This window comes from Periplaneta americana, chromosome 10 (genome assembly GCF_040183065.1).
Source record: "Periplaneta americana isolate PAMFEO1 chromosome 10, P.americana_PAMFEO1_priV1, whole genome shotgun sequence".
Classification (NCBI taxonomy): domain Eukaryota; kingdom Metazoa; phylum Arthropoda; class Insecta; order Blattodea; family Blattidae; genus Periplaneta; species Periplaneta americana.
In genome coordinates, this window is record NC_091126.1 from 153,421,746 (window position 1) to 153,445,411 (window position 23,666).

Genomic DNA, 23,666 nt, shown 5'->3' on the forward strand with positions numbered 1-23,666 from the left:
ACATTACATAAAAAGTGTGTTGATAATGGATGTAACTTACATATTTTTTAAATATTATTTTAAGAAATACAGGAAACAAATACACAGAATAGCCTATCAAGTTTTCTGTGCATAAGAAGCTATTTTAATTTTACCTGTCCTCAATTCACTCAGAAGTTACTGTAATAACATTATAGCATTATGTCCATCTAGAGAAACTACACTTTCCAATGGTGAAATAATAATTAATTATACATATCGGTTAATTTAGCTTCCGATATTACTTCATACAAACACAGAAACATTCTCTGTAGGCTATGTTTCTGTAGGCTGTAGCTTTCGATTGTAGTTGTCCAAGGCCCCTTATAGACGAAGTCATTTGTTTATTATTTCATTACACCGCCTTAAGATGGCAGTTATTTTAATTTTAAAACTCATTTGTCTGATTAAATATCAGTCCTATCAAAATTTTGTAAGGAATAAAACTTACCGGAAATGATTTTTAAAGAAACTTTTGTTATGTAACATTTTTCACAAAAATCAATAATAAGCGATATATTTCGATTTATTTAATTCAGGCCCCCTTATAACCCCCCTTTTAAATAAAGTATTTTGAATGTCATACAGCCTAAAATATAAGTTACAACGAACTTAATTTATATTCTAATTTTCATCGAAATCCGTTCAGCCATTATCGCGCGAAAAGGTAACAAATATCCATACAGACAGACAGACATACAAACAAAAATGTCAAAAAAGCGATTTTCGGTTTCAGGGTGGTTAATTATATATGTTAGGACCAATTATTTTTGGAAAATCGAAAATTACCAGAAAAATTTCGGCTACAGATTTATTATTAGTATAGATTATTTCACTTTTATTAAGAATTAGATTAGTAACTAGACCGATAGATTGGCCTTGTTTCTTTGCAGGTACAATGTGGAAAAAAGTAGCTTTTATATCATCATAAAAACACAGCTGCTCATGTTAAAAACATTTGACTCTTTTCTTACGGTAATTTTTTTATGAGCTACCACCAGTATTTTTTGATAGTTCATGTCGTTGATACTCTGTATAACTATAAGATTTATTGTAAGAAATGAAGGGACCCTCAAAGACCCCTATCTAAGTAATTTAGCCAACGTGCCCAAAGGGGGGAAGTTAGTTCGGTTATAACAAACAGGATATTTTGAACCAAGTATCTGAGTCCCAAGAGGTTCAATGTAAGCAGAGTTGACGACGTACACTTAAGTTATTAGTTATTATTGTGCTCGTTTCTTGATTCGCAAACATCCGGGACCACAAAGCAAGCCCTTAACAAGAAGTAAACAAATAGAACTTGCACTTCAGGGCAATGACCACATAACACTGAATGACGTCAGAATGGAGCAGCAAGGTCAAGTAAAATTAAGTTAACTTTAAAAGAAATATTAATGACCTCATGTCGAAAATGTTTCTCTTTTGTTAGTCTTCCACAGTAGATAGACAATACAAAATATCAACAGCCCAAAACAAATGTAAAATTGTGAAATTAAGGCTTGGTGAAGCGAGTTGGGTGCAATGAACTTATCTCGCATGTCGCGTGACAGGATAGGAATTCACATCTGATAGCAACTAGAGAACTGTAGAATAGGGTTTAAAACCGGTTTGTATTCAACCGGTCAGAGAACATCCGTCAAGGTAGAGCGTCCTACCGAATGTTCGAACTTCAACCGGTTACCCGTAATGTTTTGCAGACTAGACAGAACGCTGACATTTTGTGAGTACGCAAACGGAGTAATAATTGAAGGAAATTTTATGTGTAATTTAATAAATGTATTTGCTTGATATAGGTATACAATTAACTGGACATTAATACACTTATATTCATAAGTAAAACACAAATATCACCGTCCTTCGCAAGTCTTTCGTGGCTCCGACTTAAAGAACGTATAACTTTACACTCTTTGTCTTTACTCTTTCGAATTCTGCACACTTCAACACCAAATTACCATTCGTCTCGTTTCCCTTATCTATACTCTAACCACGACGTAAATACCAGATCACTTATCTGTGGCGCGTTAAGTATACCTCTTCATAGAACATCTCGTTATTCATCATCTTTTACAGTATCCACCTCGCGACAATGGAATTCCCTGTCACAAAGTATTAGGGGCTGCAAGACAACACACACTTTTAAAAACAGCTTAAAAGATAACCTTCTTAGCATTTCACTCCAATCATACTGACTTAAACTATCACTGTCTACATTGTTACTCCTTCCTTTAGACATGCATCCTGATAGTGCTGTACTTTCAAAATTGTCTCATAATAATCTCTTTCTATTATCTAACATTATTTGAAATACAGAGTGTTTCAAAAATACGGGGCATAATTTCAGGTATGTATTTCCCACATGTAGACAATCAAAATAGTTCATTACAACATGTGTCCGGAAATGCTTCATTTCCGAGTTATGGCCTTCAAAACACTGAAATTCATCGGAACGTTTTTCTTTCCGCAGGTCGTTGTCATTACAGAAGATGTTCAAAATGTCCACCTCCTGCTTGAATACAGACCTCACATCGATGTCTCATTGACCTGCGAACACGATCCCAAACTCCAGGAGTATTGCGTATGTCCTCAGAACATTCCACAATTCGATTCCGAAGGGATTCCAAATCAGGCACCGGAGACGAATAAACCAATGATTTTAAATGGCCCCACAAGTAGAAATCGAGAGGGTTCAGATCAGGTGAGCGTGGAGGCCAAGCAATTGGGCCACCTCTACCTATCCATCGATCAGGAAACCTTCGATCCAAGTACCGGCGAGCCGTACGACTGAAGTGTGCAGGAGCGCCATCATGCAAGAAGTGAATGTGTTGACGATCGATCAGTGGAGCGTCTTCTAAAACATGAGGTGTGGTTCCGGTGAATTTCAATGTTGTGAAGGCCATAACTCGGAAATAAAGCATTTCCGGACACATGTTGTAATGAACTATTTTGATTGTCTACATGTGGGAAATACATACCTGAAATTATGCCCCGTATTTTTAAACACCCTGTATATTAACATTCTATGTATTTTAGCTTAATTCTGCTACGTAGTTTGTATTTCAATGTTTAATTAATAGTTCATAGTATTGTGTTGTTTAATTCGTAAATAACTCTTGTATACATGTAGCTCTTATCTAAATCAAATTGTTGAATTCTTTGTAAGTTCATACATATATATGTATACGTTTTCCTGATTGAGTGGAAGAGAAGGCCTTACGGCCTTAACTGTGCTAGCTAAAATAAATTATTATTATTATTATTATTATTATTATTATTATTATTATTATTATTATTATTATTATTATTATAAATGAACAAATGGACACCGGTAACGACAAAGGAAATTTGTGTAATGCATAATATGAAATCAGGTGTGTAAAGTAATGCTAGAATACAGTAAATTACAATTACTTACTAAATAGAAGACCAAATAAGTACAATAGTGGCATAAAAAACCGGACCGACCATTGTAGCTGATTTAAGTCACAGATTCAAATTTTGCTAGTCACAAAACACATCCATCTTGTATAATTAATTGTAACAATTAAATTTATTGCATATGTTCGATTCTTACCGTATTTTCTTTCCGTCAGTGCCTCAAAAAACTTTGAGAGTTTTATTTTCATCTGGCATTAATATTACATTTCTACCTCTATTCGGCAAATATAACTGCGTATTTTTACATTAAATAGCAGTACATACCTCTGGCTTCACTATCCATATTGAAATTACCACAATTTGACACAATACACAGCACAGGATTCTTTTGTACAGCTACAAGGCCCGGCCCGATTTTTTTTTGCCACTACTGTACATACATTCTAGTGTAACGTTTACAAATTAAAATCAAAATGCATACCTCTAGAACAGTAGTTGCAATTACTCTAAGCATATGAATTATTATTTCATTAATAAATAATTTTAAAGAAGCTAGAATGTAAACAAAGGAAAAATACTCTCAAACTCTAATGCTTGTACTTCCACTATGTATGTTGTTGCTCTTTACGATATCCAACTGTAAAGCCTGAATGAATCAATTAATTAATGAATAAATCAGTGAATCAAAGAATCAGTCAATGAGTCGATGGATCGATGGTTGATTGATTAGATTGATTGATTGATTGATGAATTAATTGATTGATTTATTGTAGGTAGTGATAGAGGAAGAATTATCAATTAAATGGTAGGCCAACACGATGATATTCGTGTCCTTTCAAGGGCTTTTGGAACTCCTTTGTGACTCAGTATGGTCTACCTTCGCCATCCACCCACAAAGATTTGGCTATCAGTAACACATGTAGATATGTTAGATATATATATATATATATATTTTTTTAATTTTCAGCATTATATGTACAACTGTACTGTGAAACTGAAATAAGGTTCGTTCCAACAAGCGGTTCATGGATCAGTTCATGTACGGTTCCTGTACCATCTTATGCGCATGCGCTAGTTGAGCATCTGCTATGGGATTGAAACTGGACTGGTCGCTGTTGGAACGCTTTCGCGGATCCGTTATGTACTAAATCCAGAGATGCTATAACTGTGATCATCTTTGCTAAGAACGGGATGCTTATTATTATCGTTTTGCAGCTAATTCTAATTGCAGAAAATAGAATTTCGATCATTTTCTATAAAAAGATGACAAAAAATATGGAAGGCAAGAATTCCGCTAATTCAATGTCGTGTACTGGGGGACTCTCATCTAAAAAATAGTTCTTTTTTTTTAATTATTAATGTATGTACGTTATTTATTATACTTTTAATCAAAGCTGCATGTTGAAATTGTAATTAACTATTTCAATACCAAAATAATTTCCATTCCCTTTCTTTTTGGCGAAAATTTAAATTAAATATCTAGTTTTATTATTCGTCTATACTGTCACTTTTCATCTTTAACCTCAATGATGTGAACAGTCGATTATGTCTTTCTTCAGTATCCAGGAGACGTTGGTGAGCTTATGCGCATGCGCGTCTCTCGTACTCTTCCGTACATGCCTCAGTCCAAGGACTATTTCTGACCGTTCCGAACCCGTGTCAAAAGCTTGTTGGAACGCCCGACTGCAGTACATGTTTCCGGTTCAGAACTGGTTCGGATTGTGTTGGAACGCTTTTTCTGTACTGCGCATGCTCACGATGGTTACGGACGGTTCCTGACTGTTGTTGGAACGAACCTATAATTGTAACTATTGTTGTTTTGAGACGTGCAATAATTGGTGTCTTGTGATTGGCTATCCAAATGACCAATCCTGTTTGTCAAAATTTTTTCTCACGCCGCCTTCTAGCGGAATTTTAAATTTGAAAAAATCGTGGAGAAACATTTCTTGAAAAATCTTCTGCTAAGGCTAATCTGACACGTTTTATTGAACCTGTACGTGGCATTAAGAGAGTTTAGTAACTCAGACATACTGTCTGCGAAAATTGTAAATGTTTTTAAAAATGTTAGAGAAGGGTCGGTTATTGTTGGTTATTATAACAAATATCCTAAGGTTGTAAAGCTGTCGGTTATTATAAGAAATGGGAAACTTCAAACCTGGCGACAATCCCGAGTCAGGTCAGTCATAAACACGTTATGCTCCCAGCTTCTGACAAAGCGGCAGGCACTAAAATAATAAAATACAGGGTGTTTCCGAGGTGGTGTTACAAACTTTAAAGGGATGATGGCGAAGGGCACATGTATCAATTTGAGATAAGGAACCCTGGTCCGGAAATGATTGAGTCGAAAGTTATAAGCAAAATTGTTGTGTGGAAATGGAATTGTAATTTGGCACCACGTGCCCTCCTTCATTTAACTTTTTGAACAGTCGTGGAAAAATGATATGGGCTGGATATCTCCTACGTGGGTACTTGTCCCGATACAATCTGTGAGCTTGTCTACTGTTCCTATTGGCTCATCCGTATTCGAAAATCAGGTCTGCTTATTCTGCTCTCGTGTACTCCTCCATTTCACTAGGACTGATCGACTGGACACTGCAACTTGTACACATACACTGCTGTCTACAGACTTGCATATCAGGACCGACCATGTCCGTTACACATTACGCTATCTGCATTGCTTTATTCTATTCATTCATTTATTATATTCCATAGATCTTACATGAGCAATGAAGCTTTAAGATGTGGAACAAGTCAAAATTTTACAATATTACAATTACAATTTTTACAAATTTTTACAATATTTTAAAATTTTTACAGTTTTACAAAATAGTAATTTTTTACAATGATGAGGTGAGGTCCGAAGAAGGTATGAGTGTAGTGTAGTTTCCTGTCCCCACCCCTCAGACAGCGCATTGAATGGAATACTGTAAGTAGACAACGTAAACAACGTCAGATAAATACACTATGTGTAAGACCTAAATAAGGTGTACAGGGAATAAAATTATTTCATTTCCATAGAACTATTTGTGCTTGTAACTTTTGACTCGGTCATTTCCAGACCAGGGTTCCTTATCTCAAATTGATACATGTGCTCTTCGCCATCATCCCTGAAAGTTTGTGACACCACCTCGGAAACATCCTGTATAATCTTCCGAAAGGTCTGGGTATGGTGCATAAAACATACGGAAAGTGTTATACCTTATTTTATTTCAAGCAGTGCAGTTCGGTGTCTTTGAACACCCACTTATAGATTTATGACTTCCTACACAAACACCTCTGATAATTCCATCCTGTCCCCTCGTCCCAAAATCGCACAGTTGCCACAATCCTGGTGACCCTCGAAATTAAGCAGTGAAACCGACGGGATTCTTGAAATTCGGAAAAGATGCGACAACTCTGCCTCCACGTGGATTTGACGGGTACCTGTCAATTCTTCTGAACGAGGGTTGTGATTGGTTACTAACAAGAGAAGACAAGATTTCCGTCACAGTAAGGAAGACATTTATTTATGACAACCAATTAGTAGGGGGCAGTAGGAGGTCTGTCGGCAAAGTCCTTTCTATGAAACTGCATTCCATGAAAAAAAAAAAAGAGTATACAATGAAACCGCACAATAGCCAGCGCAGCGGTAGAGACGAGAATACAAAAATTAATATATCAATAAGCAAACAACGATACAACAATGTTGAGTAAATAAAATACATTTAATTTCTTTGACGATATAAAATTCGCGGCATGTAATAAAGAATAAACAAGCGCCATCTTATTTAAAGTCGACAATTTTATTACTTTAATTTTAATTTAATTGTATCAATTTCTTAAAAATAATAGGTAAAAGTTCGCGTCACACCTTTCACCTTGTGGAAGCACACCAGTGTGCCGCGTCACACCGGTTGCGGAAGACTGTTTTAAGTCGTAAATGCCTCTCGGTATAAAAAAAAACTACCTTGCCTCTCGGTTTACTCTCCTAGCTTCACATCATAATCGTAATACACGTTCACAGGACAATCTGTTGCTATCAATACCACGTCATCAGACATCTCTGTACTCAAGTTCTTTCTCAATAGCCATGGCCTGCTCATGGAATTCGCTGCCGCTGGAAATCAGGGGTAGTCTTAGTCCTCACTTGTTTAAAATTAGGTTGTTTATAAATATTTTAAATGCACAGAATTAGTTTTTTTAGGTATAATTTTTATTTTTTATTATTATTTTACACAGTCATTACTTTATTTTTCCATTAACACTAATATCTAGGTAATTGTCATTGCCTCAATGTAACCCGTGCTGTGCTGATTATACGAATTGTACTATTTATTAGTTGTGAGATTATATTCATATGTATTAATTATAAAACAGGGGTAATAAGTTAATACTTGTATACTAGAATGTATTTTCCTGTTTGTGATTATGTATTCAGTCTCTTTTTTATTATATCTATTTATTATTATCATCATCGTCATCATTTTAAAGTTAATATTGATTGTGTACATCTATTCAATCTCTCTTTTTTTTACTTTATTATGTTTATTATTATTTTTAAGTTAATATTTGTATACCGGTATGAACTCTTCTATTCTTTCGTACCTGTCGTCTCGCTTCACTTACCTTTGTTCCCACCACAATCTGAACACACTCTCTCGCCATGAAACAATACTAACAATACCATCCCATCGCACCTCCTCATACTCATCCTCTTTCACAATAGCCCTGCCAAGACTCTGGAATTCGTTACCTGCTAGCATCAGGGACTGTCGAAATAAAATTTAATTCAAACGCAAACTTACTGGGCACTTGGTCAGTAATTGAGACTCGTTCAGACATGGTTTCTTGTAAATAGTTCTCTTAATCTATCACAAAATATTTCAATATCCGGTAATTTCATCACTATAGAATTTTGTTATTGTAGGTTTAATTTGTAATTCAGTAAATACAAAAATATTCTTTGTTCTTAACTTCTATGATAAAATAGAATCAGGTAATCTTGTACTTTAATTTTTATTGTAATTGTAATTGTAAATTTAATATTAATTGTAATTTTATTGTTCATATTATAGTTGTAATCCCCTGGTAGAGGTGCAGAGACGGCCTTATCTCTACCAGATTAAATAAATAAATACTAATTTTTCTGTATGTGATTTGATCCTGGTTGAGTGGAAGAGAAGGCCTGATGGCCTTAACTCTGCCAGAGAAAATAAAACTATTATTATTTTTTTGTATCCCCATAAGATGCCATGAAGGCACTTGGGGGGCATGGAGGTAGAGCCCCATGCTTTCCATGACCTCGGCACTAGAAGGAGGTGGTGTGATCGGCACCACGCTCTGACCGCCTTTTACCCCCCGGAAAGACCCGGTACTCAATTTTATAGGAGGCTGAGTGAACCTCGGGGCCGTTCTGAAAGTTTGGCAACGAGAAAAAATCCTGTCACCACCTGGGATCGAACCCCGGACCTTCCAGTCCGTAGCCAGCTGCTCTACGAACTGAGCTACCCCGCCGCCGTAATGAATTATACATTATAAATTTATATGATTCTGTGTTCCTTTTTTTTTCTGGGCATTAATGGGTAAATTTCGTGTTCCTACAGTGTTTGTGAACTAAATCCTCAATAAATTTACTATATTATCTCTATTTCTTTTTGCATCCCTGTCATCTTCCTTCTCATTATCAATAAGTATACCTTGTAATGCAGGTAATGCATTTTCTAATACTAGTTGATCTACTCCTGCAAGGAATTCATCATTTATAGAAATACTGTGTAGAACAAAAGCTGCTCTTACGAGATTCGTGATCGGAAAAATATTTCTTAGCTTTATATGGTATAACTGCCGAAATTTTTGTTTCAAAAGACCAAAGGAATGTTCAACTATATAACGATTTTTTGACAGTTTCACGTTACAGTTATTTTGATCTTGTGTCAGTGTCCCCCTATCTTTAAATGGAGTTAAGAAGTTACTATCATTATTATTATTACTATTACATATATATCCTATTTTTTAGGTCATAGAAATCCGCCCCTAATAATGACTAAATAAGTGTAAAACAATATGAGGAAAAACTTGAATCCCGCATAATAGGCCTACCGCAGTTCAGCAACGCTCTACGCAATGTGTGGAAGGGATAAAATAAAGCTAGCCAGCAGCTCAGACAAGAATTTCATGAGAGGGGGGGAAAAGAGAGAGAGAGAAAGAGAGAGAGAGACTTCCAACTCGCTTGTCATGACAAGGTCTTTTGTCGCAAACTCTGAATCTACCCCTGTTCGTCATAAAATAATACCCCTGTGTTGTCCTCGTTGAATACCATCGAACGAACTTAAGATGCTATTCAGTCTGTGTACAGAGAGTTTTAATTGCTCTGTAGGAGATGCATGGGAATTCTTGACCCCACATTACATGCATGGCAACTAGGGCAAAGCAGGGTTGGAAAGATAATTTACTCGTTACGTATTTTATAGTTATTTTAGTTAAAAGGATAAAAAGTGAGGTTTTACAGACTAGTTAAGAATTTCACGACCGAAACGAATTCGTAAAACATTTCCCAATTCTCTTATAACACATAATATTTTACTTCGTATTATGTCGGATTTCATTATTTTCAATAAATGAATATTAACATGTACGTATTGAAAAACCGGTAGAGGACAATCCTAAAATATGCTCGAAATAAACTGACCCGTATGTATTGTTGAAGTTGGTGAACGAACTACGCTAATTATGGGGTATCTATGCAGGAACAGTTGACAGACGGAACATCAGTAAAGGCTGGTTCACAATAAACCGGGAACGGAAATGGCAACGAGAACGAGAACGGAAATAATGTTAAAATAAATGTATTTAAATGTGAACGTTCACAATAGTTCATTGTGAATCCTCACATTTAAATACATTTATTTTAACAATATTTCCGTTCTCGTTCTCGTTGCCGTTTCCGTTCCCGGTTTATTGTGAACCAGCCTTAACAGTATATTTCTATTACAAAAAAGAGTAATCTAGGGAATCGTGTAGGACTATTCTCAAAAAACTACAAATAATGCCCATGGCTTGTCAGTATATCTTTTCATTAATAATCTTCCTCGTATGTAATCGTGAAAACTTTGTAACTAATTCAACAGTTCATAGCATAAATACACGTCAAAAAAATGACTTCCATACTCCATCGGCAAGTCTATCGTGCTATCAAAAAGGAGTGCGTTATATGGCAGTAAAAATGTTTAATAGCCTCCCTATCGATATAAGAAATGAAACTCAAAACATAAGATTATTTAGGGCCAAATTAAAGAAGTACCTAATTTCTCACGCCCTCTATTCTGTTGGTGAATTCATGACATTCAATAACACTTCATGAAATTGATACTAAAACTATGTGTTGTACTAGTAGACTATATTGTAAATCTCGTCTGTATATATTTCATCTAAACTGTGACTATAAATTAAGATTTTATAATAATATTAAGTTTTTTTACTTGTTCCATATTCTAGCTGTAAGCAATGTATGAATATCATGGAATGTCAATAAATACAATACAATACAATCATGAAGAGAGATTTGAATGGATATTTTGATCTTCTAAAGAAGTAACATATAAATGCAAAGGCCCTTCACTGTAACATAACTAAACTTATTAACTTATTTTCTAACGTGTAATAAGTAAATCTAAATACTGTAACTAAGCATTGCTTTAAATATAAACACCTTATATTACTCATAAATAGACATATGCATTAGTTTATTTCTATTTCTTATGACCGAATACATGGGATATTTTTTCTTATGTAGTCGGCCTGGGTAACTAGTCGGTATAGCGCTGGCCTTCTGTGCTCGAGGTTGCGGGTTCGATCCCGGCCCAGGTCGTTGGCATTTAAGTGGTTTAAATGCGACATACGTAAAGAAAGCTAAAGAAATGAGATTAAATAGTAAAAAGACAGATAAAGTTATAATAAATAATAATAACATTGATACTGTTCAAGAATTTAAATATTTGGGTAGCATAATTGACAAGGATGGTGGAGCCTTTGAGGATGTAAAGAACCGAAAAAAAAAATGCAAATAGCGCATTTGTCCAGTTGTACCCAATATGGAAATCTTATATTAGGCCTATATCTAGATCTAAAAAAATGTAAATCTTTAACAGTAATGTGAAATCAGTCTTATTATACGACTCTGAGACATGGAAAACAAGTAAAATTATGAAAAATAAACTGCAAACATTTGTTAATAGATGTTTACGAAGAATTTTAAAAAAGATGGCCAGATATAATTACAAACTCAGAACTATGGAAGATAACAAATCAGAAAGAAATCACAATAGAAATCAAAAGACGAAAGTGGAATTGGATAGGGCACACAATCAGGAAAGAAGATGGAGCAGTAGAAAGAATGGCTTTGGATTGGAACCCCCAGGGTAGTAGAACAAGAGGAAGGTAAAAAAATAAATGGAAGAGAACAGTTTTGGAGGAAATTGCTAGGGAGGGGAAAACATGGAGCGAAGTGAAGAAGTTGGCTACAAATAGGGTCCGATGGAGGCACTTTGTGAATGCCTTATGCTCCTCGTGAGGAGATGCAGGAGTTTGATTGATTGAAATGCGACATGCTCATGTCAGTAGATTTTTGTTGTACTCTATCCAAGGAATAAACTGATAAAATCTGCAGTTACATTTATATTTTATATTATATTATATCATATTATTATATTATATTATATTATATTATATTATATTATATTATATTATATTATATTATATTATATTATAGGAGTTAGATAGGAGGGAAGACCGAGGAAGAGATGGATAAATGACCTGAAACAGAATTTAAGGAGAATGGGAATTAGAGATTGGAAAGGATTGGCGCAACAAATAGATGATTGGAGGAGGATTGTGAAGGAAGCTAAAGTCCATCAAGGGCTGTAGAACCGTGAAGGAAGAAAGGAGGGAAGGATTGACAGCTGTAAATTTCTCGAGTGTATATTCATAGCTACGCAGTTCTAGAAAACTGATAACAATGAACTTTATGGAGTTCAATGATCAAGAATAGGAAGATGAGGAAAATGCACAGGGATGTACATTAACTGGTAGCTAGAGATGTGTTTGGCTCAATTGAAGTTTTCGAATCTATGTCGAATTGTATCTGTACCTACGTCAGATTCAGACTTTCAGTTTTTTTTCTGTCGCTAAAAATGTTGTACCAAAAATTTCGTGGGACCGAAATGTCTTATTTACCTAAATGGCCTAGGGCCAAAAATGAAAAGTGACCCAAAAAGACGGACCGAAACAGCCTGAAACGGTATCAACTGCCGGGTTATGAAATTAGTAGTCTGTATAGCTCAATTGATGAATTGTATATGCTGTAAATTGTATAGTAATCTTTATAGCTCAATTGATGAATTGTTTATGATTATAAATTGAATTAATCTACTTGACATTAATTGCAGAAATTTGTATCATCATCATCATCATCATCATCATCATCATCATCATCATCCATAGCGCTACAGTCCGGATAGGGCCTCGGCTTCCTTAAGAATTCTTCTCAATCGGAAAAAAAGAATGTTATGTTTTATTTAACGATGCTCGCAACTGCAGAGGTTATATCAGCGTCGCCGGATGTGCCGGAATTTTGTCCCGCAGGAGTTCTTTTACAGGCCAGTAAATCTACTGACATGAGCCTGTCACATTTAAGCACACTTAAATGCCATCGACCTGACCCGGGATCGAACCCGCAACCTTGGGCATAGAAGGCCAGCGCTATACCAACTTGCCAACCAGGTCGACTTCTCTATCGGTCTCGATCTTTAGCTACCGTCCACCAGTTCTTCACTCCAAGCCTCTTAATGTCGTCCATAACACAGTGCATCCATCGTAGCTTTGGCCTTCCAACTCTTCTTCCTCCAGCAATCCCATATTCCATAACCTTCCTAGGTATTTCACATTCATCCATTCTCTTAACATGCCCTGCCCATCTCAGACGAGCAATCTTAATGGATGTTATTATATCGGGAGACTCGTAAAGCTGGTATAATTCGTTGTTATATCTTATTCTCCAAGTTTCACCATCCCTTACAGGTCCAAAAATCCTTCGCAATATCTTCATTTCGAATGCGGACAATCTAAATTTATCCCTTTCACTAAGAGGCCATGTCTCTGATGCATAGGTCAACACTAGTTTTATTAGGGTCTTATATAGTCTACATTTTGTGCCACGTGATAGCAATCTTGATTTAACTTGTATTTGCAGCCCATAATAACACCTATTGGCGCTTCGTATTCTTCTACTTATTTCCTCTGAGATATCATTGTTACTATTAACTAGTAATCCGAGATATACAAAGCTCTGGACTGTCTCAAATTTGGCATCATCAATCTCAATGTACTTAGAAGTTTTATTATTATTTTTGTTATTGACTACCATGTATACAAATTTGTATAGCTTAATGAAAGTATGCTTGTAAATTGAATTAATCTGCTTACTTTGTATTGTATATGTTTGTATAGTTTTGGCCAATGAATTTTATATGATTTAAATTGAATAGTAATCTATATAGCTCTATTGATAAATTGTTTGTGTTTGTAATTTGAAGTAGTTTGCATGATATGTATTATCAATTTCTGTATATCACAACTGATTGAATTGTTTATGCCTTAAATTTAATTAACTTGTTTTGTATTATACATATAGCTCAACTGATGAATGATCGTTTGCGTTTGTAAATTTAATAATCTGATTGGCTATGTATTGTATATTTTTAGTAGAGCCATCGGTGTAGCTCAGTCGGCAGACTCGCTGGGCTGCTGATCCGGAGCTGCGTTCGGGCTTGGGTTGGATCCTTTGGTCTCATTGAATGGTTTCTTCCGAGGTTTTCCCCAGCCGTGGGACTGAAGCCGGATGGTCTATGGCGAGTCCTCGGCATCAACCACTTTGATTTGATTACCTGGTTGGGTTTTTCCGAGGTTTTCCCCAACCAAAAGGCAAACGCTGGGTAATCTTTTGGCGTATCCTCGGACCTCACCTCATCTCACTACCTCTCGCCAAAATATTGTAAAAAATTGCACAAAATTGTAAAAATTGTAGAAAATTACTAAATTGTAAAACTGTAAAAATTTGTAATTGTAATATTGTAAAATTTTGACTTGTTCCACATCTTAAAGCTTCATTGCTCATGTAAGATCTATGGAATGAATGAATGAATGAATGAATGAATGAATGAATGAATGGTGATAGCGAGAAGGTATTTAGCGAGATGAGGCCGAAGATTCGCCATAGATTACCTGACGTTACAGGAGAAAACCTCGGAAAAACACAACCAGGTAGTCAACCCAAGCGGGAATCGAACCCTTGCCCGAGCGCAATTCCGAATCAGCAGGCTAGTGGCTAGGTTTCTTCTTCTTGGCGCGCTTCTGCAGTGAACTCTAAAGATTTGGCAGCTAGGTGTCTTGATTTGATTTCCACGTCGCAAACAGGTGACAGGTTAGGGTAGATAACCTCACTTCATCTGCCATCATTTCAAAATGTCTCCATTCCTTTAATCCATAAAATCACGTTTCTGACGAATTTGTATGTACCGACACAGATGTGGAGACGCAAGAGTTACTGAATCCATGACAAATAATCACTAAGGAGCGGATTCCTATGTAATTAAATATTATTTTTGCGTGTGATAAAACACAATTAACAAAGTTAAAAATTCCGAACATGCAGTTTCAAGTTTAAAACCCGAATTTTATTTCACATAAAAACACATATTTTCACAAAAAAATATATGTAAATGCATATTTTCAGGAAATCTATTATAAACACATAATATTGGAGTTTTTTTACTTAAATAATTTTTTACAAGAACTTTTAAGCATTTTAAAACTAAATCAATTATGTCACTCAAAAGCACGTTATCTTTTTAAGAATTCTTGGTTGCTTCGTTTTTCTAAGCGCTGTGTGGTGTATCCGTGATCCATTTTTGTAATAGTATCGCCTCAAGTTCTGAGAACTCCTAGGCATCATATCAGGGTTATTATTAGATAATAAATTAACATGGACAAGGAGAAGAGATTTTGCAACACATAATTAGGAGTGCTTATTGTTGCTGAAGATGATTTCATTCCACACTTTGTTTGTGAAACACAACAGATAAGAGCTCGGGTATGAACATTATTTAATTTAAACAAATCTCTCGTCTCTCGTTCATGTCCATTAAGTAAGGCAATACGTCTTGTTGTGATTCCCTGTTATCGGGCATCGTCAATCGATATCCTTCAAGATATACTGAAAGATGGTTGTTTAAAAAACGATTTCACTTTCCTACAGTATTAGCAAATCTAAGCTTTTTGTGTGACTCCATAAAAAAAACTCGAAACATCCAAAAACCTTTTGTGGGAGGTGTGTGCCGTGAAAATTAAACTAGACTCGCTACCAGGTTCAGAAATACAAGTACTAAGGGACAAATTCCAGAATGTGTTTAGGAAAAACAGTGGATATAAAAAAATGTGTAAAGTTGCTCAAGTATTGGAGGGTGTACCTGTAGGTGAAATTGACGGTGTTTGTGTTTATGACATTCGTTTCTTTAAATATGCACATCTGACGTCCTGTGATGTGGAAAGATCGTTTTCACAGTATAAGTCGTTGCTCAGAAATACATAATCGGTATGCATTTGTGATGGAGAATTTGGAGATGACCTTTGTTGTTCTCTGCAATTCTCAGCCAACTACTAGCACTCAAGTGTGGTTGGTGAGTACCTAGTAACATTTTTTTTTTCCAAGATAAGTAAGGTATTTTTGTAATATTTAAAAAAATATTATTTTTTTATTGTTAGCAAATATTTTCGTACTTTTTAGCACATAAAAATAAATATATTTAAATTTTTTAGCACATAAAAAATAAGCTCCCTAATAATCACGGGTGAAGGAGTGCCATGCACGCTAGAGGTCCGGGATCGAAGTCACTAATAGTGTGTGCTTGCTGTTGAAACGAGAGCAGCTGGTCGGAAGCTCGGCCTGTCTAGTGTGCGATCAATCAGCTCGACAGTGTCCCTTGACCTCCAGGCGTGACGCGGGGTCGGCAGTCGAGGTGATGGAGTTCCTTGGCTGCCCCTAATCCGTCGGAGAACAGCGATCAAGTTGCTAGTCATTACAGCAAGGCCAACTTCGAAAAACAACTAACTGTTGATTTATTATCTATCCTGTACAATTTTATTATTGCTTTAAAATTTTAATAATATTATTATATTAATTTATTATTTCAATATCATTGTTTTATTATTTTGCTGTAATTATTAATTAGATTATCCTAATAGGCCTATTAGTTTTATTACTATTATTATGATTAGCTGTATTTATTTATAATCACTTTAATTTCTAGGCCATATCGCGACTGTCGTGTACTGTTGGGAATGGTAATTGCTGTCGTTGTCTGTTATTTCGTGGCAATTGTGGTCCAATCCGGCATTCGAATTTAACTAAAAATTAGTTATATTCATTCGACGTTGGTCGGCACCTGGGATCAAACCCAGGAACTCCCGCCACTGAGCCACCTTGCTTGGTTATTATTATTATTATTATTATTATTATTATTATTATTATTTGTTTAGTCAACTGTCCAAACGACAGGTTTGAATCTCGTGACACCTACAAGGCATCATTCATGAGGCAACTAAGTCAGGAGATAGGGTGGGCAGTTCCTTTCCCCCTCCATTGTATACATCGCTGACTATAAAATAGTAAGATATTACACCAATCAGATTTCAAATGTGTACAAACAATTGCTCTTCCTTTGACACACATCGTCAAGTGACATGTGCTGTTTGATAATAGTGTAGGTACATGTCCGCCAGCTTGGGGGTTAGGCGAAGGGCTAACAACCCATCACCGTAAAAAACAGCTTGTTCCGAATCCTTCAAATAAGCCTCGGAATGGGACTGATTCTCTGGCACGACCACAGCAAAGCAACAGTAACAGATATAAATGACACTCGGGAGGAAATTAAATACAGAATAAATATGGGAAATGCCTGTTATTATTCGGTTGAGAAGCTTTTATCATCCAGTCTGCTGTCCAAAAATCTGAAAGTTAGAATTTATAAAATAGTTATATTACCGGTTGTTCTTCATGGTTGTGAAACTTGGATTCTCACTTTGAGAGAGGAACATAGGTTAAAGGTGCAAATTAAGCTTTCAGGAATAACTCCCTGTAAAGTTAATTTGAATAATTTCGAGGGAAAAATTGTTCCGGGGCCGGAAAGCTTAATTTGCATAATACACGTCACTGTACGTAACAGAAAACCACAATTTAAAGTCGCACAGTGTTAGTGTGCACTCAAATGTTGGTTGCTTGACGGTTGTCAGCCCACTTTGAGGTCTGTGGATATAGAGGGAAAAATTGGATCGGTGTCGGGTAGAGTTCCCGGGTAGCTCAGTGGGAGAGCGTTGGTACGTTTAACCAAAGGTCCCGGGTTCGATACCCGGCCCCGGAACAATTTTTCCCTCGAAATTATTCAAATTAACTTTACAGGGAGTTATTCCTGAAAGCTTAATTTGCATAATACACGTCACTGTACGTAACAGAAAACCACAATTTAAAGTCACACAGAGTTAGTGTGCACTCAAATGTTGGTTGCTTGAAGGTTGTCAGCCCACTTTGAGGTCTGTGGATATAGAGGGAAAAATTGGATCGGTGTCGGGTAGAGTTCCCGGGTAGCTCAGTGGGAGAGCGTTGGTACGTTTAACCAAAGGTCCCGGGTTCGATACCCGGCCCCGGAACAATTTTTCCCTCGAAATTATTCATAGGTTAAGGGTGTTTGAGAATAAGGTGCTTAGGAAAATATTTGGGGCTAAAAGGTATGAAGTTACAGGAGAATGGAGAAAGTTACACAACACAGAACTGCACGCATTGTATTCTTCACCTGACATAATTAGGAACATTAAATCCAGACGTTTGAGATGGCCAGGGCATGTAGCACGTATGGGCGAATCCAGAAATAGTTAGCTGGGAGGCAGTAGGGAAAAAGACCTTTAGGGAGGCCGAGACGTAGATGGGAAGATAATATTAAAATGGATTTGAGGGAGGTGGGATATGATATTAGAGACTGGATTAATCTTGCTCAGAATAGGGACCAATGGCGGGCCTATGTGAGGGCGACAATGAACCTCCGGGTTCCTTAAAAGCCAGTAAATACATACATATGAACCGATCAGAGCAAAAGTGGTGTAAGTCAAAATTGGGTAATGAGGTTTAAAGTAAAAATTCTGTAAAATACAGCGCAAAGTAGCAATTAATATGTCCTTCTTGCTATCCACTGACTACTAATAGTTTAAATAAATTGAATATTATTTGCTACTTTTGCTGTATTTTACAGAATGTTTATTTTAACCCTCATTACCCATTTTTGACTTACCGGTACACCACTTCTCCTCCAGACGGCTCATATCAGCCAGAACCTCAATCAGAGGTATAGACCTACTATATTATTATTATTATTATAATAATTATTAATATAATTATTATTATTATAATTATTATTAATATTACATTTATTATTATTATTATTATTATTATTATATTTATTATTATTACATTTATTATTATTATATTTATTATTATTACATTTATTATTATTATTATTATTATTATTATATTTATTATTATTATTATATTTATTATTATTATATTGTTATTATTATTATTATTATTATTATTTATTATTGCTATTTTATTATTATTTCATTTTTATTATTACTATATTTATTGTTATTATTATTATTTATTATTGCTATTTTATTATTATTATTATTTTATTATTATTTTCATGATTATTACTTTATTATTATTTTATTATTATTATTATTATTTTCATGATTATTACTTTACTATTATTTTATTATTATTATTATTATTATTATTTTATTATTATTTTATCGTTATTACTATATTATTATTATTATTATTATTATTATTATTATTATTATTATTTTATCATTATTTTATCGTTATTACTATTTTATTATTATTATTATTATTATTTTATCATTATTTTATCGTTATTACTATTTTATTATTATTATTATTATTATTATTTTATTTTTATCATTATTATTATTTTATCGTGATTATTATTTTATCATTATTATTATTTTATCATTATTATTATTATTTTATTATTTTTATCATGATTATTATTATTTTATCATTGTTGTTATTATTATTATTATTATTTTATCATTATTATTATTTTATCGTTATTATTATTATTATTATTTTATCATTATTTTATCATTATCATTATTATTATTATTATTATCATTATTATTATTATTTTATAATTACTATTATTATCATTATTATTTGGAGCTCGAACCTCTGTGAGAATTCTCTTCATAATATTTTTAAATATTTTGCTTTACTTACCCATCAATTTGTTTCTCCTTACGCTATAGTTCAGATACCGTTATGCTGAGATTGTCTGCTTTGGTGGCTCAGACATTCATCAATGCTGGTTGTGTGAAGCTCGGCACTGATTAGTTACTGTACTGTTTTGCAGGGAACCTGATCACAGCGGTGGCTCTGCTGCGCTGCTCCAAACTGCGCCACCACGCGACCACAGCCTTCGTGATCAGCCTCTGCATGTCGGACCTGCTGTTCTGCAGCATCAACCTGCCCCTCACGGCATCGCGCTACATCAACCAGGCCTGGGTGCTCAGCTGCACACTCTGCAAGCTCTTCGCCTTCTTCTTCTATGGCAATGTGGCCGTGTCGCTGCTCAGTATGGTAGCCATCACCATTAACAGGTAGGATATATACAGGGTGATTCACGAGGAAAGATAAAAATTTAGGATGTGAATTCTAAAGTCATTCTGAGTCAAAAAGTTCATACGAATATAGGTCCGTTTTCGAACGGTTACGGAGATATGGCTCTTTGTTTTCACAAAAACTTCTGCGATTCCATTGCACTAACTCGCATTTAGAGACAAATAACGGACAAATTTAAAGTTTATATTCAAGTATGCATACATACCTAATATTCTAGACGTCGGGGTCGATGTTTTCGCACATTTTCAAAGGTACCTCTTCCTGCTTCAATGCACTGTTGCGCTCGAACGTGAATCGCGCTCATCGCTCGGGAGAGTTGCACGTAGCTGTTCTTTATGCCGAATCCAAAATACGGTCGATTAGCGCCTCTCTCGTTTCCCTCTCCTTTGCTATACCAAGTCTTTCGTTCAACCCCATAGACAGTAAGTACTCTTCGATATCGTACCCTTCTGTTTGGAAAGCGTCGTCCATATTCAGCGATGGCACGCAAGGAACTTCCATCGCACAAACCATAAACATACACAATATCGGCGTATTCTGTGGTCGAAAATTTATAAGGCATCTTGAAAAACACAACACTTCCGATAACTGTACCTGTATAACTACTGTACTGAACTGCTGTGAATTGATAAGTGATAGTGTAGGCCATCTGTGGGTTCTGTGTCATTACATCAGACAAGGGCAGGCGATTGGACATTTGTAATGCCCCACCAACTGGTTTCTTTCTCTTATCTACATCGCTCACAATGCAGATTCCAATGTTACGTCATTCATTGCGGTCGGTGACCTTGTCACGTCAGCAGCATATGGTAACGTCTGATTCACATTGGGGTGAGACGTTTTACCAAAAAAATGCATCTAGCTCCACCATCGTTCGAAAACGGTCCTATGTTCATATGAACTTTTTCATTCAAAATGGCCTAAGATATCGTATCCTAAATTTTTTTACCTTTCCTCGTGAATCACCCTATATATAATATGTATATGTACGTATAATTGACCCACACTTAATTTTCTTTCCTGACGAAGCATGGTTCCATTTACACGGACACATGTCCATTCAGAATGACATGTACTGGACCGCAGATAAATCCAATTTTATACACGAAACTCCCTTTACATGATGAGAAGATCGGGATTTGGTGTGCAGTAAATACATATAGGTTTAGAGGGCCTATATTTTTTGAAACTACCATTAATGTGCAGAGATACAGGGATGACATAGTCACACCATTCTTTGAACATATAACTGACATTGAATGTCAATCAGGGTATTTCCAACAAGACTCTGCCACGGCACATACAGTTAAAGAGACGTTAAATTTAATTCAGGAAAATTTCGAAGCTAGGATCATTATTAAGAATTATGGCCACCACGACTCCCGGATCTAACTCTTCAAAAATAAAGTGTATGCAACGAACCCCCACAGATTAAAAGAATTGAAAGCAAGTATCAGGTGTCAAATTGACTCCACTGTACTTCGGAAAATGAATTAATACGTGTAAATACACATTTCCTAAAAAGAACCGTACCAGAAATGTTGGATGAAGGAGGACAACATTTCCAACATCTCATGTTATAAGGTACGTGATTATTTTTCTTTGTAATTTTAGTCAATTTTACATGGTCATTTTCATTGTACATTGTATATTTGTACTCCATCCATTCATTCATTCATTCATTCATTCATTCATTCATTCATTCATTCATTCATTCATTCATTTTATTCCATAGATCTTACATGAGCAATGAAGCTTTAAGATGTGGAACAAGTCAAAATTTTACAATATTACAATTACAATTTTTACAAATTTTTACAGTTTTATAATTTAGTAATTTTCTACAATTTTTACAATTTTGTGCAATTTTTTACAATATTTTGGCGAGATGTAGTGAGATGAGGTGAGGTCCGAGGATTCGCCAAAATATTACCCGGCATTTGCCTTTTGGTTGAGGAAAACCTCGGAAAAACCCAACCAGGTAATCAAATCAAAGGGAGTAATCAATTCAAAGGGGTTGATGCCGAGGACTCGCCATAGACCATCCAGCTTCAGTCCCATGGCTGTGGAAAACCTCGGAAGAAACCAAAGACTAAAGGGGGATCCAACCCAAACCCGAACACAGCTCCAGATCAGCAGCCCAGCAAGTCTGCCGACTGAGCTACATCGATGGCTCTACTAAAAATATACAATACATAGCCAATCAGATTATTAAATTTACAAATGCAAATGATCATTCATAAGTTGAGCTATATGTATAATACAAAACTAGTAAGTTAATTAAATTTAAGGCATAAACAATTCAACCAGTTGTGATATACAGAAAATGATAATACTTATCATGCAAACTACTTCAAATTACAAACACAAACAATTTATCAACAGAGTTATACAGATTACTATTCAATTTAAAGCATATACAATTCATCGACCAAAACTATACAAATATAGACAATACAAAGTAAGCAGAATAATTTAATTTACAAGCATACTTTCATTAAGCTATACAAATTTGTGCAATTAATATCAAGTCGATTAATTCAATTTATAATCATAAGCAATACTGAATTGGCTGCGGGGGGTAACATCCATTCCTATCACTGGGTGCTGTGCAGGGGGGGTTTTGCTTTTGATTTGCCGGGAACTGGGCTATCATCAGTTGCTATTGCCGGCCGCCATGCAATTGGCGACTCGACAGCAAAAAGCACTGTACTTTATTTAAACGTATAATAGTTTATTAAACCCCACTCGAGTATTGATTTTCTCTAGATATATCAAAACCTCTAGTGAGATTACTGCTGATGAAGCTTGCCACAGACTATCCTATTTTGTTTTATTGATATTTACCGAACATTCAAATGACTGATACAATACAATGCTCCTTTGCTTTCAGATACATCCTCATCTCGTGTCACAGTCTTTACGACAAGCTCTACACACCACGATATATCTGCCTCATGCTGCTGTTTGCTTGGGTGTTCAGTTTCTCCATGATGGTGCCTCCCTTACTAGAAGTGTGGGGTCGGCTGGGATTGGATCCTCCAACGTTCTCCTGCACAATTCTTAAGAAAGATGGGAAGTCTCCAAAGAAAATGCTGTTCATTCTTGGATTTTTGTTGCCGTGTGTTGTTATAATTGTGTCGTACACTTGCATTTACTGGAAAGTGCGCCAAAGCCGAAGAAATCTACAAGCACACAAGTTAGTATAAAGTATAGATTGAAACATTTCAGCGTAATAAGATCATTTTAGTTTAAATTTATTGTAATAATGACAAGAATTTAAGAATAGCTAATAAGGATGCTAGATCATCATTCAAATATCTCACAGAATAGAGTTATGTCTTCAGTTATGAATAAAATCCGGTACAACAGGAAGAAAATTTTTTCCATAATTTGGAATTAATTTTGGTAAAATACGGAAATATGAAATAGATACAGTAGTGTGCAAATTAATCCAAACAACGTAATTACTTATGCAAAAATACTCAAA

General features: G+C 35.3%; 1 protein-coding gene across 10 annotated transcripts in view; it reads left to right on the forward strand.

The window, feature by feature from the left end:
• Nucleotides 1-23,666, forward strand: part of Tre1 (Trapped in endoderm 1) — a 257,148-nt gene that overhangs the window by 207,772 nt on the left and 25,710 nt on the right. For all 10 annotated transcript variants that reach the window (XR_011334579.1, XR_011334582.1, XR_011334580.1 and 7 more), the window contains exons 3-4: nt 19,908-20,154; nt 23,070-23,375. Coding sequence is in view for 3 of the 10 variants with exons in the window: in XM_069838300.1 (XP_069694401.1) it covers nt 19,908-20,154; nt 23,070-23,375 (553 nt within the window). In the remaining 7 variants the exon portion in view is untranslated. The remainder of the gene's footprint in view (nt 1-19,907; nt 20,155-23,069; nt 23,376-23,666) is intronic.